At 48.2% G+C, this 12,154-nt stretch overlaps 1 protein-coding gene across 3 annotated transcripts in view; it reads right to left on the bottom strand.

Annotated features, from left to right (window-relative positions):
- Positions 1–12,102, bottom strand: part of RSBN1L (round spermatid basic protein 1 like) — a 49,984-nt gene extending 37,882 nt beyond the window's left edge. For 2 of the 3 annotated variants that reach the window (XM_084497114.1, XM_084497115.1), the window contains exon 1: positions 11,427–12,102. In XM_084497114.1, coding sequence (XP_084353240.1) covers positions 11,427–12,087 — 661 coding nt within the window. In that variant the 5' untranslated portion in view covers positions 12,088–12,102. Of the gene's footprint in view, positions 1–4,119; positions 4,186–11,426 lie in introns of those variants that run through there. The other variant, XM_084497116.1, reaches the window with a different exon arrangement.
- Between the last annotated feature and the right edge of the window lie 52 nt (positions 12,103–12,154).

Genomic DNA, 12,154 nt, shown 5'->3' with positions numbered 1-12,154 from the left:
CAGGTAGCTTGGAATGAAGATTTAAATTGTCAGCTGCAAAATCTTTTACATTTAAGTCCACAGGCCGCACTAATGTGTTAACAGCAGCAATATGTAATTAACAGACAATACAAAAAGGTATGCCAGTTCATTATTCGTTGAAAATTCTGTATTTGCAAAGAAGCTACAATGCATTCGTGTTTCCCTTGCTTATCTGCCATCAGCAACAGCTTATTTGAGCAGTCATTCATTTATTTTACTGACAAGTCACTCCAGGTTTTAAGTCTGTCAGTAAAAAGCAGACCCTTTAAGCACACTTTCTCCATGAAAAATACTAGACCCAGGGAATTCCCGAGTTCTAGGATTTATCTCTTCAAGCTGAGTTCAGAATTACCTTTGAGGCCAAGCACTGAAGCCTAGTTAACTCCAGCTTCTCTGGGGTCACTGCAACCAGCACTACGTCTGGTTTCTGGGCCTGAAGCCTAGTACCTGTTTTGTTTTTTTTTGTTGGGCTTCTGAACCTTCACGGGGAAGAGTAAACCTCATTCCAAGCTTCTACCTAACTGCATGCTTCAAAATGATTTCTCAGTAATAAAGCTGAGAGAATCCCAAAGTGTCATTTCTGGTGGCTGCAATATAGACCCCATGTGGACCTAAGGAGAAATCATTTACTTTTTCTCGAGCACTCACATAAAACAGAAGCAGGTATCTTCACTAACAAATGTTCAAAGCCGAACAAAGGAAGCCTTCAATTTTGGAATGGAATAGAGAGCATCAATAAATATTAACATGCTTTGTAAATACTTTGGTTAAGTAAGAAGTACAAGGGCTTGACATAAGGGTAAGGAAAGCACCAGGGTTAATCCACCTAAATGGATAGTGTAACAACAGCTCCACAGCTCTCCTATCTTTCCTTTTAGGAGTTTTCTAATAAGGCTATGGAATTTGAATCTTCATCAGCTAGGATGAAGAATGCATTTTGGAAAGAGGATGGACAAGCCTGAAGAATGAAAATAAGGCACAATAGAGATGACAACTGAGTTATGTCTGTTGCCTATACACAGATCAGGACAGGCAGAGAGAAAAAAACTATGCTGGCACAAAAAAACAAAAAAATAGTAGTAAGGCAGTCATGGTTAAAACTGCCTGGAAATGGTAGTTCTCAGCCACTGGAACAGTCATGCCCAGGAAAAGCCCTCTGATGACTCAAGGAGCAGGGATGACAAAGCAGATTTATCCGCAGGGCAGAGCGCAGAGCCCAGCCAAGCTGCTCTCTGCAGCACAAGTCCTAGGAATAGGCTGAATGGACAGGATCCTTCCTCTGCAGCCAGCTCCCCACAAGCAGAACCCCCAAACTGCAAATCCCATGCACCTCAGAAGCACGAGGTGGGAAGTAAATTACACAACAGCATTAGCAGCAGCGCTCTGAAAGCAGATACTCACTCACTCAGCACGGAGACAGCAACACCGGGCTTGGTTTGTAACCTGGGCTGGCTGCTCAGCCCAGCCAGGATCACGCAATCACCGAGGACAGACCTGGGTTTTATGTCGACATTTGCATGGTGTTAAGAGGTACACTTGACTTCTGCTATCACTTAGAAATCAAAGTGAGACTGAAGAGTGTATACAGACGTTGAGACTGGCTGAACGAGGATGAATGAAGGACTGAAAGAAGCTTTTATTACTGGCTGGTGAATGGCATCACAGCCCAGTGAATCCTGCAGCTCTGACAGCCGCAGAGCCTGAGTAGGCACAGAGAGCAAGCTGAGACCTTTTGAAGGGCCTCTGGTTTACTTTCACTTCTAGAAAGCTGAGACAATGGTGAGAGATCCGAGACAAAAGAAACAATGCAAGTGTCCTATGGCCCCCTCCAGCAGCATCCACAAGCAGCTCATACCTGAAGTGACTGTAAATGTAAGGTAAAGGCAGCTGAGGGAGGTTTGAAATAAATTACTCCCAACCATTTCCCCTTGTAGAAATCACAGTGCTAAAAGAGGACCTGTGTACAGCCTGAGGATCCCAGCTTCAGCGTACAAATTCACAGGTCTCCTCCCTCTGAACTAAGTTTTCAGTTCAAATGGTTTCAGTTCATGAGGAAAAGTACATGTTTTGGCTGGCAGAACTGACACAGCTCCTGAACAGTTCTGCAGACGGATCTCAGTGATCAATGGCCCATTTCACGGCTTGCAGGGGGATGCAGAGAGAAAACTCAACCAGTCTTCTGAGTTCACCACAAAATCTATCACAACGTAGCCACATTGGCTCTACAACAGTAAGCTTAGAAGTATCCAAGAGCCATTACAGCCCGTACACAGAATTAAAACACCTTTCCGTGTTAAATGCCATAGGCTAAGTGCAGTTCCTCAGTCTCCATGCTAACCACCCAGGTAGCAGCAACACAAAGCTGGTGTAGGTTGACTAGGTTGACGCAGGCTCTAGAGTGCCTTGTGAGTTTCCAAACCACCACAGAACATCTTGCAGTGGCTTCTCCGAGATAAAGTTTCACTGCCCTCTAGCCATGCACCATTTCAGTCCAAATCTCACTTTCTCAAACAAGAAAATCCTGTCTGAAAACAAACCTTGGGCAATTTACAACCTAGGTGTTGTACAATAAGTGACCAATAAAAGACAAAGCCTGTGCTGCTGAACAAGTTAACAAAACCCGCAGGCTCCAGCATGGCTTTTTGGAGGTTTACTGGTAGCAACCAGTGCCAACACCAAACCTCGGGTACCCCACTTCATTTGCAGGGCAGCTGCGTCTCCAAACAGTGAAGAGGCAGAGATGCTTACAGCAATTTCTCCATGTCCATGGGATATTCTGCAATTATCTACAAACAACATTACTGGGAACTGGGGAGAGAAAAAAAAAAAAAAAAAAAGCTTGAGCTGCAATAGGTAAGGGATGAAATGAGTCTCCAGGGCACTGCAACACAGATGGAGATGACTGGACAAGAGAACACGGGGTACCAGCAAGCAGCACTCCTGGTATGTCAGAGCCCTGCATACGCAGCTGGAACAGTCTGTGTGCACCACGAACTACCAAGCACTTAGAAAAGCAATTAACAAATTCAAGTTGCACGTGCTAACGAGGATGTCATTTGAGTTCAAAGTACGGTAAGGGGGTAATTTGACTCAAAGAGGGGTGTCAAATTTTACACAGGCCTTGTGTTCAATATGTTCAAATAAAATGAAGGCATGAGTTGGAGATGTGACCCCTTACTGGAACTTTTTCCGCAAGTATGTGTTTTGGGGGTGGCAGTACAAAAAAGTAGGCATAAGAGATAATAAAAAGATGTTCCAGTCCAAATAAAAGATTAATTCAAATTAAGTACTAGGTACAGCATATGTTCTGCAGCAAATCATGTAAAGGTTTATAATAAACCTTTCAAAATTCTATGCTACTTTTATGGGAATCCACCTGAGCCTATCTACATGTTAATAACTACCTCCCCATCTCAGTGGATAACCCAGCAATATAAACTTCAGTTTTACTTAAGCCGATTTAGGTGCTCCCGCTTCTACCAAGGTTGTTCTGGTGAGGGATAATCGAAAGATTAGTCGTGAATATCAGGATTTGTCTAACTTTCTGAGCCACTTATTAAGAAAAAAGTAAAGTCTGCTCTGTCTATTTTGAAGAGGAAGAAAATAGCAAATCTTACAAGTTGTTATTCCAATGCCTTGAGGGGAAAAGTCAATCCTGATGCCATCTATCACCTCGGAAGTGACAGCAAAGAATAATTATTTTGGTATTACGATGCCAACAACAACGCAATGAAGCAAGCCTCTCTGGGAAAATACCAGCTCCTCGCCTGGAGACTGCAGCTAACACTTGCTGCTTTAGCAGCACATCAGTCGCACCAAACCCTTGATGTGAAGCCATCCAGAAGCCTACGCAATGCTCCAGATCCCTACTTGCCCACGCTTACACGGCTGCAGGAAGGTTCTTGTGACACCCCCCGCTCGGTGCTCGCTGACTTCCCTGTCTTGCTGCTCGTCTGCAGACTTCCAGGAACTGACTCTGAAGCTGATGAAATATTCAGGTCCCGCTTCGCATTAAGCCACACTGGCATCTTTTTCACTTTTGTCTTTTAACAGCTACAGTAGGGAAAAAAAAAGCTTAACCAAGCAATTGCAGCTTACCCAAGCAATTATATACAAACTTGTCTTCTCATTACTGCAGCACACAAACCCATACCAGCCTTCTCACGTGGCTACTAATTTTACTACTTGCTCTTCCTGCACACACACACACACACTTCCTATTCCTGTACAGAGCCCTTGATACACTAAAAGATGAAAGATTGTAGTAACGTACATCTCAGGGTACAGAGATGGACCCTTCACCATTTTGCAAAGATTTCCCCTATCAAAACGTGCTTTTGCTTTATGCGTCTTTGACAAAGAAATACTCTGCTCAGGAAACAACTGCTCACAGCCTAAACAGATTGAAAATATCTTCTGCAGTTTAAAAAAAAAAAAAAAAAAAAAAAAAAAAAAAAAAAAAAAAAAAAAAGAATGCCAAGCACAGCAGGACGCAGCTATGGAAGGCCCAAGCAACAGTTAAGATTGTTCCTTCATTTTCAAGCTCTACTGTCTGAAGAAAAAGCCTCTGGTACACAGTTATTTTTAACTACTAAATAAACCAGTGGCATGCATAAAGTTTTTAAAATACAGAGTTCTGGGGGAGTACGTAACCTTGTTTATGGTAATCACAGCACCCAGGGAATTGAAAGATTTCTGGGTGTCTCACGTTCCCAATACAAGTGTCACTTTAAGTGCCATTTTCTTTGGACTTTGGGTCCTACAAAAACAGCATACCCACACAAAAAAAAAAAAAAGCAGCCCCAGCAGCACATTTCAGGAAGTGCTGCATATGGATGGAAGAGTCCATTAGAGGCATCTCCCATCTCACCTTCCTAAATGGCATCTGAAGAATGTTCTCACTCAATTAACTCCCCCCATTAGCTGCATTAACTCAGCACAACACGCATACTTCCTCCTCCAGCCCAAAAGCTCCTACTTGCTCTGGGTGCTGGGCCAAGGGGGTAAACAAAAGAAATGAAGGAGGAACTGTATTTATAAGGTACACAGCCACGTGCACCTAAGGTTATAGAAAGCTATTTCCTAACTGGGTACCTTCTCCTAACGACTGCAACGATTTAGGAATCGTAAATAGAGTAAGATTTTAGAAACGTAGCCAGACCTTCACCTCTGCTGCAAGCTTCCTGGAAGAGAAAGGTAGATCAAGTGAATAGGGCGAGCAGGAAATGCTTTGAGTTGCCTTACGTGCAAAGCAGCTGCCGCTCTGTGCAAACCTTGAAGCCCGCGCAGGAGCTCGAGCGAGGCGGCTTTTGCCCCGAGCCGAGCTTCAGAGCCTCGTCAGAGAGATGCCAGAAGCTGCAGCTGCTTTGCATCGGTTTTCCAGATGGTAACCCACATCAGTAGTCAGCCATAGATTATGCTCAAAGTGCTCTGCCTCCCTCCCCGCCCTTTGATTTAAGGGCTGTCACTGCACATCGGGCAAAATATTTACAAGCCACTGCTAACGGCCGTCAATACTGCCAGAAGGGCGAGGAGGAGGGGAGCACATCAGGCACCAGTCCTTCCATCACCCTTTCCTCCTTTAACACAAACACTCACAAAGCGAAGCCTCAAGAAGCCGTGTTTATCTGGCTGTGCAGACACGTTCAGTACGTTTCACACCACTGTGGTAACGGCCCTGACACCTGCACATCCATCCATCCCTCCCTCCCTCCTGAATTCATGTACACGAGGAAACCCAGACAGTACTTCTAAGAAAACACAACACAACAGTTCTCTCATTCCAATAAATACAAAGAAATACTTGGCAGACTTCCCTTTCAGCAATTAAAGCTTCAAACCCCAGACAGGACTGAAGACGACCCCTCAACAGCTGCAAACATTTCCCCAATCCCTCCAGTGAGCAGGAAGGAAGGAAAACCCCTTTTCCAGAAGCAAAATGCTTGGGAGAAATGCAAGCCTTATCTCTCTGATTTCTCTAATCTCTGCAGTTTCTTTTCCTACGTGCAGAGCTGTACAAGCCAAGTGTAAGCCCAAGCACTGGGGAGTTGCATCAGAAATCAGCAGTGGAGAACGTGGCAGCTGCAAACAAAGCATCCAGAAGAGGTTTCAGATCTGATGTTTCCAACTGCTGTGCTGATCTCGTTTCAGCTCAGCAAAGCTATCCGTGACCCGCTACGTGCGACTCGACAACCAGAGTTTCTGTGTGTAAGTGGCATGCCGAGCTGGATTTTGGGCTACAGGAGGGGCTTCCTTTGCTCCCCAGCTTACAAAACACAAGATTTTGATCTGTCCAGCAAAGCTTCATGGTGCCTTCATAGAAACAAAAGGGGACAGGATCCCTCAGGACGGAGATGCACTGCCTCAAACTCACCTCAGCATCGGATGCTTCGTTCGGAGAGCTGGAAGTGACACTGATGCAAGCTGCAAATATATCTCTCAAGAAATTGGAGCAGTCCTTCTTCCTCTTGTGTCTCACACCTAAAGCCCTCAACGCTTTGAGTACTGTTGATTACTACAGGATATCTGCTTAGAAATATATTGCAGAATTCAGAGGAGTGATCAGTGGCCTTGTGAGCACAAAAACAGCCTCTGGATTTAGAGGAGTCGGGAGCAGGGAGAGGGGTGGTTGGGTTAGGCAGGACAGTTAAAAAAAAAAAAAAAGAAAAAAAAGGAAAATAAATAGAAATGAACAGAAGAAAATGTTTGACAGAAGGAAAAAGGCAACCTACCTACCAAGACGATGGTCCCAGATCTAAAGAAGGGAAACAAGAATGCCTAACCCTAATTTGCTAAGTTAGACTGTGAAATGAGCTTCCCAATGATGTAAACTGAACTTCAGCAGCAGCCTGAAACGTGAAATCTCTTAAAAGTTCAAAATCCCGAAGTGGCGCGCAAGTCAAAGCGCCAAAGTTACTGGAGGAATCAAAGGTAAATGTCTTCCTGAAATGTCATCTAGCCTATCTTTCCATGACATCAGGAGGGGGAGGGAGAAAAGAGACTGGAAGTAAAAGCAAAAGGGCTACAGACCACACTCAGCTTTGCGTTCTTGCTCATAGGGAAACTCCCAGCAGCAAGTTAAAAATACCAACCTGATTTTCTAATTGCTTGCACACTGAGGCAGTGTTATCAGCAAACCCATCACTGAAGATAAAATACAAAGGAGGAAGGGAGGGAAACAGGAAAATTGTACACAGAGATGGCAATAAAACAGAGGAGAGGGCTGAGGAGCCTGGCTCCCGCCCTGCAGCATGCCTGTGGCACAGAACAAGCTGCTGAGGCGGGGAGGGGCTGACCTGAGCTCTGCACTGCTAGGGAAACCATTGCGACTGGGAACTGCGAAGTGGAGTACCAGTTAAATAACTAACTGCGTCGGTGTAGTCATAACCCGGAACAGCAGGTGTTCCTATCAGATCCGCACCATGTCTGAAAGCACAGCGAGCTACACAGCCTGCAGGGCCAGAGCCATCCGGCCAAGAGGCAAGTTCCTTTTGAATGGTCCAAACCTCACGTCTCCAGGATAATGCGGCCTTCCAGGTTCTCTGCCCTCATCTCAAGGCTTGCTCGACTCACGTACACAATCCTCAAGCCGCAAGGCCTGGCTCCAACCCCGCAAGCTTGAGGTCCTGCCCATGCAACGACCACAAACATCGCCCAGCGAGCAATTGGTCAAGGAAGGAAAGACAAACACGTTAATGGGAATAAAGATATCATGATGTTAAACCCTGTTTAACATCTTCCTGTCACTCAGGACAGAAAGGTGCCTCAAAACTGGGCGTTCTGGCCCAGTAGTCATTGGGACAAGCACAGGACAGTCAGCAGCCCCCATGCTCAGCTCTCAGACTGAGCCAAGATGGCAGGCGGAAAAACTGGTCACGATTTCCTGCTGCGTGTCAATACCCCATGCTATCAGCAATGCTATTAGCAAAATGCTGTTGGTACCACCCAATTTGCAAGCCCAGACCTCACGTTCATCCACCCCACATCACCGCATACCCACGTTGCCTTGGGGCACCACAACCCCGCAACCTCCCAGCACGGATCCTGCCGTCCCTCCCCAGCTGCACTCCTCATTTTCTCATGTACCAAGGCTCGTGCAGGCCCTCCCTCTCTCACCAGAGCAATGATTTTCCCCCAGCACCGTAGCTGCTGCACACAGAAGAGCATCCACACAGCTCACCGACTGGACCATCCGTCCTTCTAATTCACCAGCACCCTGCTGAGTGCCAAGTTCATTTGGAAACCCCTTCCACCTCTCGTGCCTACGTGCAGTCCATCTCCACTCTGGCTGTGAAGGGGGCAGCGGAGCTTTTCCACCTTCAGATTTTTATAAACAAGGAAGTCCCACCTGTCCCACCCGTTTATCTTTCGATAATTTTATTTCCCTGTACAGGGCTCTGCACCTGCAGCCTTCTAACCCGCCCCATCTCATCTTCCTTCTGGGGTGAGACGCCGCCACGTGCACCAGCTCTGAATTCAGAGCACAAAATCAATACTGTCAGTTCTGCACTGCTGCTCATTCTCCAAAGCACTGAAAGCGAAACAGGCTGCCTAAAGGCAGGCTGCAGAAGAGGCACGCTGCGCCTGCCCGCATTTGGTTGATTTTTAGCGAGTATTACCAGCTGCACACGACAGCTTCTGCAAACTTACCTCATCACAGAGGGCCGTGTGTTATTCCTGCATTCCCCCTACGTATTGCTCATGCAAGCAGCTCAGACTTCTTTTTGATTATATGAAATCCTTTAAGCTTGCCCTGATGTCATATCTGCAGGCTGCCTACATTTTTCACTCTCCTCCTGTGTACCCCACCTCTATCGTTCCTTGCTTTTCCGCAGCACTTACCTACGACTTCTGCCCCATACCAAGACCAGCACCACCTCCCTGTCTCACCATTTTGCATGCTGTTTCCACCCTCTTTCAGGTCAGGATCTCAAATCCACTCATTCCAAAAACACTGCAGCACCCAGCTTCAGTATCTTCTGGTCCCTCCTGCCCTAACCCATTGCTCTTTGTCTGCCTCCATCACGAGGATTCAGGATGTCCTCCCTCCCTCGCCAGGGTCATTCTTTTCTCCCTCCATAACCACATTACTCCTTCCTTCTCTGGAAAGTAAATTATTCACAGGATTAACAGCACAAACCTGTTCTTTAATCTCCAGCCAAACACAGAACCACTTCTCAAAGGCCGGCTGCTCTCGGCAGATGACTCGGGGCATCCCTCACCTTCTCGCAGCCTCCTGTGCTGGAATGCGCAGCTCAGTGATGGGAAGCTCCTCGATCAGGTACAGACCTACGGCAACAGCTGCGGCGATAGAAATCACTTCCTCTAAACAACCCTAAAGGCCTCGATGCCATAAAGGGATCATTTGCCTTGGAAAAACGTTCCGGCCTGTTCTCAGGCTTTCAAAGCTAAATTAAATGTACAAACACCCGTTCTGAGCAAACAGCAGCTCAAATCTCAAGTACCTGTACCTGCCAGCACACCGGTGGTATTTGAGAAAATGCCCTTCCTGAGAAGAGTGGAAGGACAGAAGGCCCCTACAAGGCCAACCCCTGCTTCCAGGAGGGCTCAATTCCCAGTTATTCAGCTGACACCATCACTGTCATCGTTTCTTTTACCAGCATGCAAAAACACTTCATCTTGTTATTACAATATTGTTCCCGGAGATTTATTGCCACGGTTGGGTAACACTGGTAGGACACCACGGCAATGGAAGCGAATATGGTTGTGATTTTCATAACTTTGCAAGGAAGATACTGTCAGCTTCTTGGTAGCTACCACTGACAACAGAAAGACTTTACCATCATTAAATGCTTACTGAAAGCAACTTCCGAAGATTTTTCCCAAGTCATCTTTTGGACAAGGGCAAGAAAATAAACGTACCTAAACTGAAATGCCTGAAGGTGCCGAAATGATGTACTTAAAGCCCATTTGTATGGCAGCAATCAAGATCCCAACAAGAAGATGCACAGGACAAGTTGAATCAAGAGAACACAAGCCAAAAATTAGAAAAATAAAACTCAAAGGTAAGCGAATCTGAACACTTAACGCTACAGCATAGATTAAGACACCAGTGGGAACTAGCAGAAAATGCAGCAAGGCAGCTGGACGATGTAATCAATAGACAGAAAATGGTATATTGATATTAATAATTGGTCTTCACATGCTTGGCTCATCCTGTGAGCGCAAGGAATAGGCCATAATCAAAGCAACCTAAGCCTACATAAACGCTGCAATTTATCTTTCCTTTGAAAGAAAGGAAAAGAACTTGCTTAAACTAGGTAATGGAGTAAGTGTTTGAAGTTCTTTGTATTTTAATATAAATGCTAAGGCATCAACACCTGGTTTAAGGTCAATGGAGACTCAGGAAGCATATGCTGGTTTAAAAAAAAATACCACTGTATTGTCTTCTATTTCCTACGCGTCTATTGTCAGTGCCTGTCAGCAACAAGCTAGCCTAATATCTTATCTCACCTGGAGGGGCCATTTTTGGCCAGATCCATTAATAAACCAACTCAGCACTCCTGACTTTCTTCCCGAAGGCCTGATGCATTTCTTGGAAGCTTATATAGCCCAGTGATTTTCAGAAAATAAAGGAAAACTGAAAAAGCACCTAAATGAGACGCTGACAGCCTGCTTATCTAGATTTCAAGTGCATGGTCTCTGACACTCGGTGACTTAGCCTGTAAAAACCAACAGCCTGATCACGAGCTCACTGAGGGCTCCTTTTAATTTCTAACAAACACGTATTCTCGTAACGCGCTGTCTTTGTCACAGCAGCGACAGAAACTCAATTTCTTTGGCAGACCCCTAGGAAGCCCCCCGCCACCCTTATTTCCCTAATAGGTAAGAAAACCTAAGGCCTCTGGCAGCTTCTGGCTGACGCCATAGCCAATTCCACACCCCCTTTTTTTTGACAGGATTGACGGCAGGCCTGCCGCTGCCTTCCCCAGGCACTTGCAGAGGGGCAGGGGTCTCCCGGAGCATGGGGGTCCCCCACACGAACAGCGGGGCTCCCCCCCATAAAAAGAGGGGCTCCCCCACACCATCAAGGGGTTTCCCCAAAAGCAGGGGGCTCCCACACACCAACAGGGGGGCTCCCAAAAAGCAAGGGTCTCCTGAAAAGCAGGGGGCTGCCCCACACAAACAGGGGTTCTCCTCAAAATCAGGGGGGTCTCCCCAAAATCAGGGGGCTCCCACACACAAACAGGGGGGCTCCCCAAAAGCAGGGGGCTGCCCCCCACCACCAAGGGGGCTCCCACCAAACAGGAGCCCCCCACACACACTATAACAAGGGGTCTCCCCCGAAGCAGGGGGCTCCCCCCCACAACCAAAGGCTCTCCCCCGAAGCAGGGAGACCCCAGCAACGACCCCACCCCCCAATTTCGGCGCCCCCCCTCCCTCACCTTTCTGCAGCAGCAGCTTCACCTCCCCGTTCTCCTCACGGGCCGCCGCGCTCAGCGCCCCGCCGCCATCTCCCCCCACAGCAGCGGCGGCAGCGGCAGCGACGATCCCGGCCCCGGGCATGGCTCCGTGCTTCCTCCTCTCCTTATCCCGCTTTTCCTTCGGCCTCTTCGCCTTGGCGCTGCCCACCACGGCCACCCCTCCGCCAGCACAGCCGCCGGCACCCCCCTCGGCGGGCAGAGCCAGGCGGTGCCGGTGGTGGCGGTGCTGGTGCTGCCGGTAGGAAGAGGAGGGCGAGGCGGGCGGCGGCGGCGGCAGCAGCACGACGGGCGGCGACGGCGACGGCAGCAGCTTCTTGGGCAGCGGCGAGGGGAAGGCGAAACCCCCCGAGCTCCCCGAGGGCAGCGCGGCGAAGCCCCACGCCGCGGGGCCGCCGAAGCTCGGCACCACCGGCTGCTTGCTGCCGCCTCCTCCTCCTCCTCCTCCACCGCCGCCCCCTTCGCCGTTGACACGCTTGGAGCCCTTCAGGCTCCTCTCGTCGGTCCCTTTCATTTTCTTAGCGGCCGGCTGCGACCCGCGGGGAGGCTTCGCGTCCGGGCCCGGCCTGGAGCCCAAGGGCTCCGGCGACGCGGCGCCACGGCCGGGGCTCGGCGGCGCCGCCATTTTGCGCTCCTGCCTCTATTTACTCGCCGCTCGCCTCGACCGACGGCGGCGGGAGGGGCGGGAGGCA

This window comes from Aythya ferina, assembly GCF_964211825.1.
Source record: "Aythya ferina genome assembly, chromosome: 1".
In the NCBI taxonomy this organism is placed as follows: domain Eukaryota; kingdom Metazoa; phylum Chordata; class Aves; order Anseriformes; family Anatidae; genus Aythya; species Aythya ferina.
The sequence above is the reverse complement of the archived record's forward strand: the minus strand, read 5'-3'. Positions and strand labels throughout refer to the sequence as shown.